The sequence below is a fragment of the Chiloscyllium plagiosum genome, chromosome 19 (genome assembly GCF_004010195.1).
Source record: "Chiloscyllium plagiosum isolate BGI_BamShark_2017 chromosome 19, ASM401019v2, whole genome shotgun sequence".
NCBI classification, from domain to species: domain Eukaryota; kingdom Metazoa; phylum Chordata; class Chondrichthyes; order Orectolobiformes; family Hemiscylliidae; genus Chiloscyllium; species Chiloscyllium plagiosum.
The window spans coordinates 64282216-64302666 of NC_057728.1; the positions used below are offsets into that span (position 1 = coordinate 64282216).

General features: G+C 42.3%; 2 protein-coding genes across 3 annotated transcripts in view; one reads left to right on the plus strand and one right to left on the minus strand.

Annotated features, from left to right (window-relative positions):
* Positions 1-14240, minus strand: part of nup37 (nucleoporin 37) — a 45010-nt gene extending 30770 nt beyond the window's left edge. The window contains exons 1-4 of the mRNA XM_043708754.1: positions 13976-14240; positions 10921-11045; positions 7279-7351; positions 2779-2873 (exon numbers count right to left, since the gene is read on the minus strand). Coding sequence (XP_043564689.1) covers positions 2779-2873; positions 7279-7351; positions 10921-11045; positions 13976-14137 — 455 coding nt within the window. The 5' untranslated portion in view covers positions 14138-14240. The remainder of the gene's footprint in view (positions 1-2778; positions 2874-7278; positions 7352-10920; positions 11046-13975) is intronic.
* Positions 14241-14367: 127 nt separating this feature from the next.
* LOC122559343 (PARP1 binding protein) overlaps positions 14368-20451 on the plus strand; it is a 48466-nt gene continuing 42382 nt past the window's right edge. For both annotated transcript variants that reach the window (XM_043708752.1, XM_043708753.1), the window contains exons 1-2: positions 14368-14544; positions 19788-19941. In XM_043708752.1, the coding sequence (XP_043564687.1) occupies positions 19792-19941 (150 nt within the window). In that variant the 5' untranslated portion in view covers positions 14368-14544; positions 19788-19791. The remainder of the gene's footprint in view (positions 14545-19787; positions 19942-20451) is intronic.

A 20451-nucleotide genomic window follows, 5' to 3' on the forward strand; every position in this document is an offset into this window, starting at 1 on the left:
CACAGAAAATGGGGGAGATATTAAATGAATATTTTGCATCAGTATTTATTGTGGAAAAGGATATGGAAGATATAGATTGTCGGGAAATAGATGGTGACATCTTGCAAAATGTCCATATTACAGAGGAGGAAGTGCTGGATGTCTTGAAACGGTTAAAAGTGGATAAATCCCCAGGACCTGATCAGGTGCACCCGAGAACTCTGTGGGAAGCTGGGCCTCTTGCTGAGATATTTGTATCATCGATAGTCACAGGTGAGGTGCCGGAAGACTGGAGGTTGGCAAACGTGGTGCCACTGTTTAAGAAGGGCGGTAAGGACAAGCCAGGGAACTATAGACCAGTAAGCCTGACGTCAGTGGTCGGCAAGTTATTGGAGGGGATTCTGAGGGACAAGACTCACATGTATTTGGAAAGGCAAGGACTGATTCGGGATAGTCAACATTGCTTTGTGCGTGGGAAATCATGTCTCACAAACTTGATTGAGTTTTTTGAAGAAGTAACAAAGAAGATTGATGAGGGCAGAGTGGTAGATGTGATCTACATGGACTTCAGTAAGTCATTCGACAAGGTTCCCCATGGGAGACTGATTAGCAAGGTTAGAGCTCATGGAATATAGGGAGAACTAGCCACTTGGATACAGAACTGGCTCAAAGGTAGAAGACAGAGGGTGGTGGTGGTGGGTTGTTTTTCAGACTGGAATGCCACAAGGATCGGTGCTTGGCCCTCTACTTTTTGTCATTTACATAAATGATTTGGATGCGAGCATAAGAGGTACAGTTAGTAAGTTTGCAGATGACACCAAAATTGTAGGCGTAGTGGACATCGAAGAGGGTTACCTCAGATTACAACAGGATCTGGACCAGATGGGCCAATGGGCTGAGAAGTGGCAGATGGAGTTTAATTCAGATAAATGCAAGGTGCTGCATTTTGGGAAAGCAAATCTTAGCAGGACTTATACACTTAATGGTAAGGTCCTAGGGAGTGTTGCTGAACAAAGAGACCTTGGGGTGCAGGTTCATAGCTCCTTGAAAGTGGAGTCTCAGGTAGATAGGATAGTGAAGAAGACTTTATTGGTCAGAGTACTGAGTACAGGAGTTGGGAGGTTATGTTGCAGCTGTACAGGACATTGGTTAGGCCACTGTTGGAATATTGCGTGCAATTCTGGTCTCCTTCCTATCGGAAAGATGTTGTGAAACTTGAAAGGGTTCAGAAAAGATTTACAAGGATGTTGCCAGGGTTGGAGGATCTGAGCTACAGGGAGAGGTTGAACAGGCTGGGGCTGTTTTCCCTGGAGCGTCGGAGGCTGGGGGGTGACCTTATAGAGGTTTACAAAATTATGAGGGGCATGGATAGGATAAGTAGACAAAGTCTTTTCCCTGGGATCGGGGAGCCCAGAACTAGAGGGCATAAGTTTAGGGTGAGAGGGGAAATATATAAAAGAGACTTAAGGGGCAATGTTTTCACACAGAGGGTGGTACGTGTATGGAATGAGCTGCCAGAGGATGTAGTGGAGGCTGGTACAATTGCAACATTTAAGAGGCATTTGGATGGGTATATAAATAGGAAGGTTTTGGAGGGATTTGGGCCGGGTGCTGGCAGGTGGGACTAGATTGGGTTGGGATATCTGGTCGGCATGGACGGGTTGGACTGAAGGGTCTGTTTTCATACTGTACATCTCTATGACTCTAAATCACACTGCAATAGTCTCCCGTCCAGCTTTGGATCATCTGCACACTTTGAGACAGTACATTTAGTTCCTGCGGAGTGCAGTGGAGGCCGGGACGCTAAATGGCTTCAGGCAGAGATTGATAAATTCTTGATGTCACAAGGAATTAAGGGCTACAGGGAAAATGCTGGTAAGTGAAGTTGAAATGCCCATCAGCCATGATTGAATGGTGGAGTGGACTCGATGGGCCAAATGGCCTTACTTCCACTCCTATGTCTTATGGTCAAGTAAATCATTAACATATATTGTTAATAAGTGGGGTCCTAGTACTAATCCCTAAAGTACCGAAGTAGTCAAGTGTCTGCCATTTAGAAAAAGACTCATTCATTGCTATTCTGTTTACTGTCTGCAAAACACATTTCTGCCCATCTCTCTGCACTACCCCCAATCCCATACATTTTACACATGGAAATTTACACATTAGTGATGTTGCTCAAGGGATGAATGAAACAAGCAAATGAGGGTTCAGCTCCCATGCTTCTTTGAATTAAATACCATGGAATCATTTAAGTCCACTCAAGAGGGAAGACAGAACCTTAGGTTAACATCTCATGGACCAGGCATGACTTTTTTTAAAATCATTATATAAGTATATTGAGCAATCACAGCTATTTCTGCTTGAAATAAAAGGTCTATTTGACACACACTGTAACCGGCAACTTCCAAACTGGCTGTAATATAACTGGCATTATGTTTTGCTCAGCTTTCAATATAAGTAAGAGGCTGCTTTAAGCCTGGGAGCTTTTAGAGCAGTGGCAACCATGGCTCTGGTGTCCTCAACAACAATATCATCCAAAGCCATCTCTGCCAAGTCAGTATGCCGAGAAATCAAAATATCAAAAAGTTTGCCTTGGCAACAGTTTATTTAATCTGGCAACGGGCAGCAGAGAAAAAGAAAATCAATGGAGAAAGACAGAATTAACCAACTTTTCCCTTACGTTAACTGTGAAAGAAACAAAGCACTTCCCCTCTTCCCACACAAGAAAGTTTGTTTGCAGGCTAATAGAGTTTACAGCTTAAACCTGAAAATATGGATAATAAATCCTGTACCTACCGGCATGTGTGATCATCACTAACACTTGCGATTTGTTTCCCAGTGTTGGGGTCAAATACTAGATCGTTGATGTAATCAGTATGACCTTCTATTACCTACATGGAATAATAAATCAGGACACTTCAGTGGAAATCTAAATTTGAACAATGGCCTTATTTCAACTCAGCTGGTTCGATGTCACATTTCATTAATATTTCAGTACTTGGAACTAACTGACGTAGACAGTTCATTTAAGTCCAGCACAACACATTGGCTGAGCAGAGAACTCACTGCAAAATGATTACCTTAACTGCTGCCACTGAATAGCATACAGATAGCTCAGAACCAAATCATCTAACTTATAATTTATCAATTGCACTCATGTTCGGATGAGGTTAACCCTGCCTTAGGGAGGATATCAAAGCTTTGCAAGGAGATTTACTAAACTAGTGTCTGGGATAAGAAACTTCGAAGTTCAGAAAGAGACTGAAGAAACTGGGATTTTGTCTGGACAGCAGAAAAGGAAGAGTGGGATTTTAATCGAGGTGTTCAAAATTATGGAGATTTTTAAAAGAGTAAATCAGGAGAAACTGTTCCTATTGGCAGCAATCAGAGAACATTTAAGATCTTTGGCAGTACAGCTCTGGGGAAGGGGAGATGAAGAGAAATCCTTCTTAATTCTGTGAGCTGTTGTGATCTGGGGCATGTTGCCTGCAAGGGCGATGGTATCACATTCAATAGGAACCTTTGAGAGAAAATACCTCAAAAGAAGATATGTTCAGGAGCATGGAAAAGATCAGGGTGGGGGGAAAATCTGTGAACATTGGCACTTTATCTGAAAACCATACAACCAACAAAGTACCTTTTGAGATGTCCTCATCATTGTGACACAGGAAAACACAACATTCATTTTGTCCACAGCTAGCTCCCCAAAACACCCATGCAATAAAACCAGATAAGGTGTTTTGATGATGTTTCACCATGGTCCCTCTCTATCCTATCAGATTCCACAATACTCAAACAGAGTGGCATAACATTGCCAATTTCACAGAAACTACATGATATGCTGGAGTATTATCAGCAAGTCCTGGGTGTAGTTAAGTTTCACAAGTAATCCTTGCTCTGAATCCTGTCTTCTCATCTCCTGAATTCATTAACTCCTTGCTTAGACACAGTTCTTACAACTTAGGGGATCTTTATTCAACTGCAGGTCTGACAAAGTGTCAACGATGGGGGTCATTCCAGAACTGCTACAATGACCATGCTCTTCTGACACCCAGGGAGAGCTAACGGGGGTGAACACTTCACTCCAGAATATCCTTGATTTGGAGAAGCCTGTGTCGGACAGCATTAAAAAAAACACATACAACTTGCTCCAGAATATCCTGACTGATTGAAATGCCTCCTTTCTTACTATTTATCACTTCAAATGAATTAGGCTTTAAAAATCAGGGTCTGTATATTTCAGGAACTGAACCACTGGGAATCTGAATTTTGTATTTTTAAGAAAGAAATAACCACTAATAAAGCACTCCCTCACGTCCTTAGCTTATCTCAACACAACAGGCAGGTAATAATTGTCATGCAGGGGAAAACAGCAGTCAATTTGTTCACAGCAAGCTTATCAAAACAGCAATGTGATAACGAGCAGATAACATGTATTTTGATGATGTTGGTTGCAGGGTAAATATTGGTCATAAATACGAGAGTAAAGCTCCCTACCCTTCTTCAACTAGAAATCTCAACTAGAGAGGCCAGAGGAAGCCCCCAGCTGAAAGGATGTAAGAAAGGAAAATACAAGATTTGCAAAGAGATATAGACACGCCAAGTGTATGTGGGAAATAACTGGAAGACAGATGTGAGAAAATCTGAAGATATTCACTGTGGCAGAAAGAGCAGAAAAGAAGAATATTATTTAATGGAGAGAGACTACAGATTGCTGCAGTACTGAGGGTCCTGGGTATCATGAACATGAATCACAAAGGTACAGCTTGTGTGTGCAGCAAGAGGTTAGGAAGGAGAATGGAATGTTAGCTTTTATAGCAATGAGGATGGAGTATAAAAGGAAAAAGGTCTTGCACCTTCTGTTACAGAGCCTTAGTGAACTGTACCTGGAGTTCTTTGCACAGTTTGGTCTCCTTACTTGAGGGATGGATCTACACTAGATGATGATGCAGGTACTGTTACAATGTTTAAAAGACATTTATAAATACAGAACAACCTCAGTTACCCGAACATCAAATATCCAAATTTTGGATTATCCAAACAAGATCTCAAGGTCCTGTAAAAAAGTTACATCAAAGAGGTGTTACTGACACTGATCACAATCAGGAAATCAGAGTGCATCAGCTAGGAGGGTAATGAGTTGACTGCAACAGCGTATGGGATTTTAAACGATCTAATGTTTATGGAGTGGGGTGGGGGGTGTGGTTGGAAGGATGTTCAGAAGAGTATTTCAGTAATCAAATACGATTGCAAGTGAATTGATAGGTTTTCACCTGGTCTGAAATGGTGAGATGTTATCAGAATTGTGATGAGAATTTTGAACGATCGGTCTCAATTTGAAAGCTGGCAAATGAAATGAAATCAGGATGAGTGAGGAGTTTGTATTGGGTGATGAAAAGGCTGGTTTTGGTATTTCCAGTGTTTTAATTGCAGGAACTTCTAATGAAGCAAAGTTAACAAAATTATCCATATTTACTAAGTTGTAACTAATTTTAAGATAGTAAGTATTTAAAATTAAAAATTACTTCATGTTAGATATAATTATTTTGACTCTTATACCTGCTGTGAGGCATAACATTGCATCTAAAGATATATTCATCCAAGATGGATAAAATCAACACCAACAATATCCATTTAATAGATTACTCATTTGAAGTGGACACAAAGCTGTGATTGGAGCAGGGAAGCAAAGAAACACAAGCACCTCAAGCAACAGCAACTGCATATTTTCTTCAAAAGAGAATAACCGACTTCCACCTCTATGAATTTTATGTACACAAAAAGTGATGTTATTTGTAAAACGTTAAAAGCTTTTAAGCAATACCCAGTGTTTGTGCACAGTTAGAGTCATAGAGATGTACAGCATAGAAACAGATCCTTTGGTCCAACTCGTCCATGCTGACCAGCTATCCCAACCCAATCTAGTCCCACCTGCCAGCACCCGGCCCATATCTCTCCAAACCCTTCCTATTCATATACCCATCCAAATGCCTTTTAAATGTTGTAATTGTACCAGCCTCCACTACATCCTCTGGCAGCTCATTCCATACACGTACCACCCTCTGCATGAAAAAGTTGCCCCTTAGGTTTCTTTTATATCTTTCCCCTCTCACCCTAAACCACACTCTCTAGTTCTGGACTCCCCCACCCCAGGGACTTTATCGATTGAATGAATTAAAAACTCTGTAAACATGCTTTTTTACATAACTATGTTCAATATGGCTTCCTTTGTTTACGATCAGATCAGTAATCTGAACAAAATACTCCCCGCCCATCTCTTTCGAAAATTTGAGGTTGTTCTGTACATGAGTAGGAAAGATTTGGAGGGACATGGGCCCGGAGCAGGCAGGTGGGAGTAATTTAGTCTGGGATTATGTTTGGCATGGACTGGTTGGACCGAAGGGTCTGTTTCGGCGCTATATGACTCCCACTTCACAGAAGGTTCCCTCAACTGCTGCTGGGATGAAGCGATTGCCTTACAAGGAAAGATTGACTGGTTCAGCCTCTATTTATTAGGGTTTAAAAAAATGAGAGGTGATCTTATCGAAATGTGTAAGATCCCAAGAAGGCCAGATGGGGTACATACTGAAAAGATGTTTCTCCGTCCTTGGGACTCTAGAACTGGGTGGGGGTGGTAACACAGTTTAAAAATAATGGGTCTCTTACATAACATGGAGTGGAGGATTATTTTTTCTCACAGATGATTGTTAATCTTTGTAATTATCTCTCAGTGATCAATGGAGGCTAAGTCATTGAATTTGTTCAAAGCTGATTTAGTGTTTTTTCGATTTACAAGTGAGTCACGGGTTATAGGAGACAGACAGAAAATTTCAGTTAAGGTCACAAGATAATTCACAATCTTCTTGAACAGCAGAGGCAACTTGGACGAATGGTCCTTCTGCTGCTGCAACTTCTTAGTATGTTATAATTGAGGGAGATGTGTGTTTTATTTTGTCATTGTGCTGTTAATGTATGTAATGTCCCAGATATTCAAGATTTAGTAAACACATGCTCTCAACGCTTGGTCAGGCCACTGTTTATCCCTCAGTCCAGATTGCAACAGGTCAATCATTAGTTAATGTCTGTGAGATCTGGCTGTGTACAAATTACTTGCCATGTTTCTTACATTGCAAGAGTCATACTTCATTGGTCATAAAACAGTTTGGAATACGAAAGATGCTACTCAAATGCAGCATTGTTCGTTCTCTTCAGTGGATGAATGATATAAATTTCATTTCTATGGTGCCTTTCACAATCAATGATGTATTTTGTGAAGCAGTCACTTAGAAGATGTACCTGCCACCTGGTGTCTTCCTTGAGATCAGATGTTAGCAGCCTCAACTTTCTGTCAGCGTCTGCAGTACAAAACCTGCAACATTAAACCAAATTAAAGTAAGAAAATTGAAAAGGAAGCACTTTTTACTTAAAAGCAAAATACTGTGCATGTTGGAAATCTGGAGAAATTCCTCAGGTCTGGCACCATCTGTGGACAGAAACAGTTACTGTTTCACGTTCAGTGTGACTCTTCTTTGGACTTGAAAGTGGTTCAAAGTGGGTTCTTTTATACTTTTAATGGAAGAGGAGAAGGTGCAAAGGGAGTCGATAAGACAGTGCACAAGACAGAGAGGTAATTAATTGTGGAGAAAGAGCAAAAGAGATGTAAAATGGGTAACTAAAATGGGTTTAAATTCAGGTGTGATAGGGAGAAAGTGAATAAAATATGCAAGACAAGCTCTTTGGGGGTTCGCAGGGGGAACACAGGATAAGCACTCAGTCTGCGTTTGATCTTGCCAATGTAAAGGTGAGAGGCCAATACATCTGAGCTCTTAAAATAAAGCTGATCTTTATTCTTTCCATTATAGACCATGATACATGTACAGGTTAGAAGTTCCTGGGTTCATAGTGCACCCAAGAGATGTCAGTGCAAGGGTAAAGTAGGTTCAGACAAGACCATAATGATATAAGATGCATGAGCTAGAGTAGACCATTCAGTCCCTCAGGTTTGCTCCACTATTCAATGAGATCATGTCTGATCTAACAATCTTCAACTCCACTTTCCTGCCTTTTCCCCACAACCCTTGATCGCCTGATTGATTAAAATCTGTCTCAGCGTTGAATATACTGAATGGCCCAGCTTTCAAAGCCCTCTGCAGTAAAGAATTTCACAGATTCACTATTCTCTGAGAGAAGAAATTCCTCCTCATCTCTGTCTTAAATGATAATTGCTTACTTTGAGACTATGAACTAGACTCTCTCAAGAAGGGAAGCAAACTTTCCACATCTACCCTGTCAAGTTCCCTAAGAGTTTTAAGTGCTTCAATAAGGTTGCTTCTCATTATTCTAAACTCCAATGAGTATATGCCCAATCTGTTCATTCCTGAAGAAGGGCTAATGCCTGAAACGTCGATTCTCCTGTTCCCTAGATGCTGCCTGACCTGCTGCGCTTTTCCAGCAACACATTTCCATCTCTATATGCCCAATCTACTCAACCTCTCCTTATCAGACAGTCTCTTCAGACCTGTGATCAACTGAGTGAACATTCTTTGGACTGCCCCCAGTGCTGGTACATCTTCCCTTTGACAAAGGGCCTAAAATAGTTCATATTCCAGTTATCACCTGACCAACACCTTGTATTATTTTTAAGCAAGGCTTTCCTATTTTTATGCTGTCCCTATTACCTGCTGAACTTAGACACTAACTTTTTATGATTCATGCATGAGGACTCCCAAATCCCCCAGTGCTGTAGCTTTCTGCAGTATTTGTCCATTAAAGTAACATTCAGTTCCTCTGTACTGTCTGTTAAAGTATTCTTTATGACAGCAGGTGGGACTTCTGTTTGACATTTCATCCAAAAGTCAACACCTCCAACAGTGCAGCACTCCCTCAGTACTGCACGGGAGAAGCCAGCCTAGGTCTCAAATCTCTGCAGTGGGATTGGTATATACAACATTCTTGAAACTTTATTGCTGGAACAGCACAGCAGGTCAGGCAGCATCCAGGGAACAGGAGATTCGACGTTTCGGGCACAGGCCCTTCTTCAGGAATGAGCAGAGAGTGTTCAGCAGGAGAAGATAAAAGATAGGGAGGAGGGACTTGGAGGAGGGGCGGGGGAAATGTGATAGGTGGAAAGAGGCCAAGGTGAGGGTGATAGGGCGGAGTAGGATGGAGGCGGAGAGGTCAAGAAGAAGACTACAGGTCAGGAAGGCAGTGCCGGGCTGGAGGGATTCGGCTGAGACAAGGTGGGGGGAGGGGGGATGAAGAAACTGGTGAAGTCCAAGTTCATCCCCTGTGGTTGGAGGGTTCCCAGTCGGAAGATAAGACGCTCCTCCTCCGACCGTCGGGTTGTTGTGGTTTATACAACATTCTGACTCAGAAACAGACACAGCCACTGAGGCCTGGCCAAAACACAGAGTATCATAAACCAACACAGTGGCTGAAAGTATGCCTTAATTGGTAGTACAAATTCTAACTACACTGAAAAACAAATTGAAAAGCCTCAAAAGTGACTTCTCATTTATAAGCTGAAAGTAATGAGCACATTCTAGTCTGTAATATTTCATATAATTTATCGCTAACTGACATCAGCCTGTATTTACATAGCGACAATCAAGCACATTATCCATTGCATTAGATATATTTAAAATCAATCAATAGAGCAATACTTCTATCTCAATAAGAAAGTTTTTTCTGATTTAATACCTGTCAACATAACTTGCAAACTTGAATGGAAAACTCAACTGTAATTTCTAACAGAATAAAATAGCCTTTTATCGAAAAACATAAAGCAAAATGTGAGTACCGTCACCACAAACAGGCATCATTCATCACCATCAACTGCTAGAAGTGTTCAAAATCATGAGTGGTTAATACAAAGCAGATGGGGAGAAACCGGTGCCATTATCAGAAGGATCAAAAACAAGGCATTGTTTAGAGTGAAGGGGAAAAAAGCAGAGGCAACATAAGTAAAACTGTTTATATACAGTGGATGTACTATTGGAGACTGTGATGGAGGCAGGCTCCATTGTGTCTATCAAATAGGAACTAGTTAATTATTTGAAGAGGAAGGCTTGCAGGGCTACACACAAAGGGCATAGTAGTGGGACTAGTTGAATTGTCTTTGTCGAGAGCATGCAAGGATGCGAAGGCTGAATGGTTTCCTCTGTGTTGTCGCCAGTCTATTAGCCTGTTTTAATACAGAAGCACACTAAGGTACTGTTTACGTTCCTGAGATTGTCATCCAAAAGGTCAGGGCTAATAATCCAGAAAACTGAAATCCCACCTTTGCAGTCACAATTCCAATTCAGTTTTACAGGCGGCACGATGGCTGAGTAGTTAGCACTGCCGCCTCACAGCGCCAGGGACCCAGGTTTGATCCCAGCCTTGGGTGATTGTCTGTGTGGAGTTTGCACATTCTCCTTGTGTCTGCATGGGTTTCTTCCGTTGCTCCGGTTTCCTCCCACAATCCAAAGATGTGCAGGTCAGGTGGATTGGCATGTTAAGTTACCCATAGTGTTAGGTGCATGAGTCAGAGGGAAATGGGTTTACTCTTCGGAGGATCGGTGTGGACTTGTTGGGCCGAAGGGCCTGTTTCCGCACTGTAGGGAATCTAATCTAAAAATCTGCAAAATAAGATGTTGGTATTGGGAAAGATGACTTTGACACGATGCTGATTACCATAAAAATTCATCAGGGCCTTGAGGTAATTAAATCTGCCACTTTTACCCAAGGTGGACCTATTCCAGACACACAGCAATGCGGTTGACTCTTGAGTGGCGTTTGCAGTGGCGCAGAGAGATACTCAGTTGTGTTGAACCTGCCGCGTTAAGTCAAAAGCGAAGGATCCATCATACCCTTCTCAATGACAAAGATAATCAATACCAGCCTTCCCAGTGACATCTACATTCTTACAATGAATTAGAAAGTAATCGTATCTCTTACTGGATCAGTTGTGTCAGTGTGTCCATCTTAGTTTCTGGACTCCATGCGATCGAATCTACCCGAATTCCTCGATTAAATGTCTGAAGTGTCTTGAATTCCATACCTCTTATTTCCGCATCTTCTTCCTAAAAGATATTACAATGGAATACTCATAATATTCACAAACAAATTCAGCCTAGCCTCTGAATCAAAAGGTGCTGGGTTCAGATGTTACCCCTGAACTGAGTGGTTGCTGGGCCATTTCAAAGGGCAGCTAAGAGTCAATCACATTGCTGTGTGCCTGGAGTCACATGTCAATGCCACACTTCCTTCCCTAAAGGACATTCGTGAACCAGATATTTACATGGTCACCTATGCTAAGGTTAGTTTATAAGCCAGGTTTTATTAACTGAATTTAATTTCCCCCAGTGCTCTGATGGGATTTGAACCTGTGTCCCAGAGCATGTGCCTCAGCCTCTGGATTACAAGTCCAGCAATAACATTGGAACATTCAGCCCATTGAGCCTACTCCACCGCTCAATGAGATTAAGGCTGATCACTTACCTTGGCATCTTTTTCCTGGACTATTCCCATATTCTTTGAAGGCATGAGTAGACATTGATAACCCTTTGGCTACTAATGTCTGCCTTCTTGTTATGACAGATCCTAAACTATTATTTTGAAGCTGTGCACTAGGAGTTTTCCCTGGTGGGCATATTAATCCTTCAAACAATGTAATGTATAGAGTAAAAAATACAAACTATGCAATCACCGTGTTGTTATGGTTTGCAAGATCATCCCATATATAAATTGGCTCTTACGGTTTCTATTGCACAAATATACTATAGATATTTTAAAAAGAGCGATGGTGGTATTATGGTAATGTCCTTCATGTTCTTTTGGGAAGGAGATCAGCAGTCCTTACTTGATTTAGACATCATGTGACCCCAGATCATATGGTCAAAAAGACCCTTCAGCCCATCTTGTCTCTGCCAGTCATCAAATATCCATCTATTCCAATTCCATTTTCCAACACTTGACCTTGTATGCTACAGGGCTCATCTAAATACTTTTTAAAAATACCTTGAGGGTTCCCAACTTCACCAACATTTTAGGTAGTGAGTTCAAGATAACCATCTCCCTGTGGGCCAAAGGTTGGGAGGTGTCGTCGATAGTATAGAGGGCTACTGCAGGCTGCAGCGCGACATAGACAGGATGCAGAGCTGGGCTGAGAAATGGCAGATGGAGTTCAAACTGGATAAATGTGAAGTGATGCACTTTGGAAGGTCAAACTTGAATGCTGAATATAGTATTAAAGACAGGATTCTTGGCAGTGTGGGGGAACAGAGGGATCCGGGTGTGCAAGTACATAGATCCCTCAAAGTTGCCACCCAAGTGGATAGGGTTGTTAAGAAAGCATGTGGTGTTTTGGCTTTCATTAACAGGGGGATCAGGTTTAAGAGCTGCGAGGTTTTGCTGCAGCTCTACAAGTCCCTGGTGAGACCACACTTGGAATATTGTGTCCAGTTCTGGTCGCCCTTTGTCAGCTGACGTGGTGGAAGCGAAGTCACTGGGGACATTTAAGCGACTGCTGGACATACACATGGAGAGCAGGGAGTTGTGTGGTGCGTAGGTTAAGTTACAATATTTTACATCAGGATTAAGTCTCGGCACAACATTGTGGGCCGAAGGGCCTGTACTGTGCTGTGCGTTTCTATGTTCTAAAATTATTTCCTCAAATCTCATCTAAACCTCCCGCTTCCTATCTCAAAACTGTGAGCCCTGGTTATTGACTCCTACACTAGAAGGAAGCTTCCCTGTATCAACCCTGTCTATGCCCCTCTTAACTTTCTGCAACTCAATCAGGTCCCCCCTCAGCCTCTCTGCTCTGAGGAAAACAACATCAGCCTATCCAGCTTCTCTTCATAACTGAATCATTTCAGCCCAGACACATCTCCTCTGGACCCTCTCTAGTTCAATCATATCCTTTCTATAACGTGGTACCAGAACTGCACACAGTATTCCCGCTGTGGCCTAACTGATGTTACATTCAGCTCGATCATAAACTCCCTGCTGTTGTATTCAATGTCTTGACTAATAAAGGAAAGCATGTGGTTGACTCTTAACTGCCCTCTGACATGGCCTAGTAAGCCACTCAATTTGAGGGAGGATTAATAAAATTCAGCAAGTCCTGGAAACCAAAAAAAATAGATTCATTGCCTGTAAAGTGCCTAGGGAGCACTGCATCCACACTTTTTTTGGCTCAGCTCAATTGATCTGCATGCAACATCACTGAACTTGAAGATAAAAACCCCAAAGAACAGTAGATGCTGGAAATCAGAAATTGCCGGAAAAAAATTAACACATCTGGCAGCAGATATGAGGAAAGACAATAAAGATAATTCATTCATTCATTCAACATTTTGCCTTCACTGACCCTTCATCAGAACTAATGTAAGCTAGGAAAATATATGCTATATGCTGAAGATGGAGTGGGGGAGTGGCGAAATAAATGATGATTGGAGAGGGAACCCAGAGAGAGAGAAAACATAGTTGCACAGACAAACGAATGAGTATAGGTCAGCCTGGGAGAATCAATAGCTGAATAAGAAAAAAAAGATTAGATCAGAAATCCTGTGGGAAAGAAGAGGAGCGCTTCTTCAAGGTAAGCATACCTGCAAGAAATGTCATGATTTGGAGATGGCGGTGTTGGACTGGGGTGTACAAAGTTAAAAATCACACAACACCAGGTTATAGTCCAACAGGTTTAATTGGAAGCACTAGCTTTCGAAGCGACGCTCCTTCATCAGGTGATATCAGGTGAAAGCTAGTGTGCTTCCAATTAAACCTGTTGGACTATAACCTGGTGTTGTGTGATTTTTAACTTTGCAAGAAATGTAGCAGTGAGTCAGTTAGTTGAAGCAACCCTTCTTGTTGGGGGTGAAGCTTTGTTTTTTGTGTGCTTGGACGGGACTGTTCCTACTCACTTGTCTTCCTTATCCCTTCCTCACCAACAATCCTCCCTCTCCTCAAAACAATCACACGCTCCCTGGAAGGACCTGCCCGGGCCGCCCACCTGGAAGCGGCAGCTGCCCACCACGATGTAGTTGTCGCCTCCGTAAGCGATCAGGCTGCCGGCGCCGGCGTCCCCGAAAGGGTTAAGCTCCACCACGTGCACCGTCTCCTCGGTGGGCACCGTGTGCGTGGCGCCCCGCGACCCGGCCTCGTTAACCATCATCTCTCCCAGATCGGGCCGCGGAGCCCCGGGGGAAATGGGAGGGAATCCCCGATGGAACTCTCAGACTCGCCGGGGAAACCCTCGGCGGAACGTTGAGACACAGCCGCGCGCCGCTGATTGGCTGCCACCGCTTCGCTTCCGGGAGGAAAGTGCAACATTGTAGCGGCGGCGCTCTGATTGGTTACAGCGGTTCCGGCCCGGGACTTTTAAATTGTCCTGGAGCTCGCTGTGGGGGAATAAGGCTGGCTGGGATCTTTCTTTACCTTTCAGCCGAGAAATAGGGGAGGGGAAAAGATTTACTCGCAGAACAAGGTGTACTGTTCGTGCTGACTTCTTTAGGCAGGGCTTTTGGTGAACAACCTACCTGTCTGCCAAGATTGGGAGTAACTGTACACAAGTGACAGTTGGTAAGTTCAAGAACTAAGGAGTTGCCCGCTTTCGACTGTCAGCCTCAAAAACTCAAAACAACGGGCTTGACTTGGATAAACGTAGCAAATGGCAAAACATCCATGTTCTCCTCCTTCCGTATAGTCTTTAAACTATAGTGAATGAAGTATTTTTAAACGCTATTCAGCTTGACTGTTTATTGCTTCGCGGGAAAGGTTGTGTGTGGTTGCTTATAGCAACCTGAGCAAGTTTCAGTTCTGGGTGGGTAATTTATTTTAAAAACTGTTACTATCCTTTAGTTTATTAAGTTTTGATACGTACCCCTGAACCGTTGGGAACTCCTCAAATTTGAGACCACCCGACGTTTCCCCCCTCCCCGAGGCTGGGGGACACCTGGCCTCTTATGACATAATTCTCTGGGAAAGAGTTTCCTATTCAGAAACGTATCCACATTGGTGAACGGTTAATGGGATTGTTCCTTATTTGTATACTGTAGGATAACACTGTTCCATTGACGGTGATCATTGTTCCAAGGGAAGTTGGAGTGTGGCTTCAAGTGGAACGACAGGGATTAGATGCCTGATGACTGGCTGGAAGGCATGTTTCCATGCTGTTAAAAATCTATGATTTGCAGGCACTGGTATTCCCGTGAATTGTTGCCCCTGGCCTTCCAGGTGGTCAAGATCATGGTTTGGACAATATTGTGACCTGCTGCTGTGTGCCTTATAAATAGTACATACTGCTTTTGTAAGTTTATAATGGTACATAATCCCAATTACTTTTTAAAAAGTTATTAAATCTACTTTTGCCACACTTTTTTGTGTAGGCAATTCATTAAGTAAATTAAAAAACTTACAGGGGGAAATGGTGAGACTTTATTTTTAAATCCCAAGGCCAGAGAAGCTATGTCCTTACTGGGCCTGGCATATGCATTACTCCAGTCCCAGATGACCTGTTGTGCCTTCATGTCCCCAAGGAATGGGCAGAATAACTGGGCTTCTACTCTTTCCTTTTTATCTTGACTTTTCCCACTTCTATCCAAGCTCCTTGCCAAGTCTGATGCTAGTTTCTCCCTTCAGTATTCTCAGCTTTAAATGTATTCCCACTATGCAGTGTAAGGCAACAAGGCATTGGAGCAGAATGAGGCCATTTGGTCCATCCGGTCTACTTTGCCATTTGATCACAGCTGGTATGTTTCTCAGCCCCATTATAAGAGTCATAGAGATGCACAGCACGGAAACAGACCCTTCGGTCCAACCCATCCATGCTGAATAGATATCTCAACCCAATCTAGTCCCACCTGGCTCATCCTTCCAAACCCTTCCTATTCATATACCCATCCAGATGCCTTTTTAATGTTGCAATTGTACCAGCCTCCACCACTTCCTCTGGCAGTCCATTCCACACATACACCAACTTTGCCCCTTGGGTCTCTTATAGTTTTCCTCCTCACCCTAAACCTATGCCCTCTAGTTCTCAACTCCCCCACCCCAGAGGAAAGACCTTGTCTATTTACTGTATCCATGCCCCTCATGATTTTATAAATCTCTTATAAGGTCACCCCTCAGCCTCCAACGCTCCAGGGAAAACAGCCCCAGCCTGTTCAGCCTCTCCCTTTAGCTCAAACCCTCCAACCCTGCCAACATCCTTCTAAATCTTTTCTGAACCCTTTCAAGTTTCACAATTTCCTTCCAATAGTAAGGAGACCACAATTGCATGTGGTATTCCAACGGTGGCCTAACCAATGTCCTGTACAGCTGCAACATGATCTCCCAATTCCTGTACTCAATACTCTGACCAATAAAAGAAAGCATACTACACGTTGCCTTCACTATCCTATCTACCTGCGACTCTACTTTCAAGGAACTAGAACCTTTCAGCAACAGTCCCTAGGACCTTACCATTAAGTGTATAAGTCCTGCTAAGATTTAATTTCCCATAATTCAACACCTTGCATTTATCTAAATTAAACTCCATCTGCCACACCTCAGCCCATTGGTTCATCTGACCAAGATGCCATTGCAATCTGAGGTAACCTTCGCTGTCCACTAAACCTCCAATTTTGGTGTTATCTGTAAATTTATTAACTATACCTCTTAAGCTCACTTCCAGCTCATTAATATAAATGACAAAATAGTGGACCCAGCACTGATCCTTGTGGCACTCCACTGGTCACAGGCCTCCAGTCTGAAAAACCAGTCTGAAAAACAACCCTCTGTCTTCTACCTTTTGAGCCAGTTCTGTATCCAAATGGCTAGTTGTTCTTGTAATCCATGAGATCTAACCTTGCTAACCAGTCTCCCGGGGGAACATTGTCGAATGCCTTACTGAAGTCCATATTGATCACGTCGACTGCTCTGCCTTCATCCATCCTCTTTGTTACTTCAAAAAAACTCAATCAAGTGTGTGAGATGTGATTTCCCATGCCCAAAGCCATGTTCACTATCCTCTCCTACCTTCTCCCATAACCCTAATCCCCTTACGGTCAAGAACCTGTCTTAAAGACACTGAATACCTTGGCCTCAGCAGCAATGAGTTCCACAGCTTGACCATTCTCTGGCTGAAAAAACACTCCCTCATCTAGTTCCTAAAGTGTCATTCCTTTGCTCTGAGACTGTGCCCTCCAATCCTGATGTCTCGTATGAGTGGAAACATCTTCTCCATTCCATTCAGGCCCCTCTGTATTGTGCAAATTTCAATCTGGTTCCCGTGCAGGATCCTGGAATTAATTTCCTAAAGTTGCTTTGGGAGCACCATTATGATATACTGTTGTGGTTCATGGAGAGTCACCAAGAGTGGAAAATAAATTCTGACCTTGGCCGAGAAATATAAAATTCCAAACTTTATCACCATTTCCATATCTCTTCTGGCTCCTCCACTCTCAACTGCTCCAGTGCTGAAGAATCTCCTGAAAGTGTGGGTGGAGAGTTATGTAGTTTATCTTACTCTTCCCGTTACTGATGAGAATTATTGCTGAAGATTGATACAACAGAGCCTAAACTCGTGGTGGATTAATTTAATGTGTTCCCCTTGCTGTCGAGTAGTTGCTTAAGTTGCCTGTGCACCTTCTGGATCTGGAACCTGTACAAAGTCAGTCTAGTCACCAGTTGGCAATGGGCATGTGCAAGGCCTGATTTATATACATGTTCTTTTAACCTCTCCCTCCTGGTGGATTGAGGTCACAGGTCTATCTTAGTCTGCCAGAACTTGCATTCCTGGAACAGTAGAGATTAAAATTAGACAAGGTGTAAAGCAGGTCCCTGAACTGATGCCAGATAGATTAGGATGAAATTGGGGTCTGAGTAATTCCAGGATGACAGCCTGTGACAGTTTAGAACAGTTTCCCGTAAAATCTTGCATGTTGTATAAAATAATAATGATACTACCTGACAATACTGAGTTAGTTGTAGTTGTGGAGATCTACAACAAAGCCCTTCAGCTGATCATGGTCAAAAGCAGTCACCTAACAATTCAAATCCCATTTTCCAACTCTTGGCCCATAGCCTTGTATAACTTGATATCACAAGTACATATTTAAGTATCTCTTAAATATTATGAAGGTTTCTGCCTCTACCATCCTTACAGGCAGTGGGTTATTTCCTCTGATCCAGGGTTAGAAATGTCGCGTTATGTAACATGATGCCTTCCAAGCAGGGTAGAAGCAAAATCCTTGCAGGAAAGTAGGTTCTTTTTGCCAAACCTGCCTCAGTTCTTTCATCAAGTTCAATAATATCCCACCCCTTTTTTGTTTACTTTATCATCCAGTCAGTGTTTGATTTGAGAAACTGTACACAGAGAAGGATGTAAAAGTTCTTAATTGATCTAAAACTTATTGAGCATGCTAGGTGGCAGTGATTTACTGAAACTCTGTTCATGGATTGTAGCAATTAGTGTTTGTCATTGGTCTCAAATTCACGTTGAACTTCCTAGTGCATTTCAGAGGGCACTTCAGAGCAAATTGCGTTGCTTTTGGTCTGAAGTCACACAGATCAGACTGAGGAAGGACGACCGATTTCCTTCCCGAAGGACATTAGTGAACCAGATGGGAGTCTGGCAATCTGATAGTCAATAAGATTAACCTTTTTTGATCCCTGATTTATTTAGTTAATTGAATTGAATGGTTTTCTTTGGCTCTGTTGGAACCTGAACCCACATCTTTGGATCATAATGGTGATCTCATGGTTTCTAGCTTGATGTCATATGCACCACAGATTCAACAGAAAAGTTCAAAAGAAATATATGCGCTGCCAATTGTCCTTTCTGTCGAAGACTAAGTGGATTGTTCTTTCAAAACAGCCAGGCCATGCATGATATGCCAAATAGACTACAGTACATGGGGAAGGAAACTATATAATATTTCACATTCTTCCATACGATCAAAGTTTTGTTAGAATTAACTTCTGGTAAGTGTCACATTTGCTTTGTGTAACTCTTTTCCCAGTTTGTATTTCGCTGATTTATTATAAAACAGGGTTTGACACCATGGGAAACTTGCCAATAATGTACAGTATTACAAGGCTGGAACTTAGCTTCAAATTTCTGCAAGTGTCATGTTTAATTCCTATTACAGTTTTAAGCATAGCTTCAAATTGTTTATGACCAATGCCGCTGGAGATTAGCTAGCTATATGTAATGTTAAAATTTCTGTTTCTCATTCATGCTGATGAAAAGGAAAATTGAACTGATCCTGTCTCCATCGGTTAACACTTACTTATTATCTCACTTTAAATGCATTAAAAATGCTATATAAATGCAAGCTGTTTCCTCTTGCAAATGTCTAATGGAAACCTTGTGCAAATTTTCCTGTTAAATGCAGTTTCTGGCTTTTAATTGGTTGGTTAATGTTTCTACAATCCCATTCTAGAAAATAATTGTTTTGTGCATAAAAGCCAAATATTTAAATAAAAAAATACTCCAACATACCCCTGTGATATGCCTGTCACAACATTAATTCTTCAACTCGATAACTAATGATGACCACAAAATCATTAGTCATAAAACACATCTGCTTCATTAATCTTCTTCAGGAAAAGAAATCTCCAATCCCTACCCAATCTGGCCTACATGTGACTCCAGGCCAACAGCAATACGCTTGATGCCTATCTGCCTTTAGGCAACTGGGGATGACCAATAAATGCTGGCCTAGTCAGTGATCCCCCCATCTTGAGAATAAATTAAAAATAAACTCAGAACATCTTAAACAGCGTCTTGAGTTTCTAGATGTTTGCATAATTTATCCTGGTGTTTGTTCACTGTCACACAGAGACATGGATTCTCTTCAGCAGCAAGTATTACAGTTGATAAGGAAATTCCGGAAAGGCTGGTGCCAGTTACTGGAGCGTGAGAGAATGACCATTTGTGGTGCCGATAATATGCTTATGGTTCTGCAGCTTGCTATAGCTGAAATAAACAAAGAGGTGAGTTGAAATCATTAATAGAATAGAACTACAATAGAGGAAGCCATTTAATCCTCCTGTCAATAAAGTCTTGGCTGACTGGGTCCAAAATCCATCTATTCATCTTGTCTTGAACAGGCTGGGGCTGTTTTCCCTGGAGCAACGGAGGCTGAGGGGGTGATCTTACAGAGGTTTGCAAAATTATGAAGGACTTGCATAGGGTAAATAGGCAAAGTCTTTTCCCTGGGGTCGGGGAGTCCAGAACTGGAGGGCATAGGTTTAGGGTGAGAGGGGAATGATATAAAAGAGACCTAAGGGGCAATGTTCTCATACAGAGGGTGGTACAGGTATGGAACGAGCTGCCAGAGGAAGTGGTGGAGGCTGGTACAATTGCAACATTTAAAAGGCATCTGGATGGGTATATGAATAGGAAGGGTTTGGAGGGATATCAGTTGGGTGCTGGCAGGTGGGACTATATTGGGTTGGGATATCTGGTCGGCATGGACGGGTTGGACTGAATGGTCTGTTTCC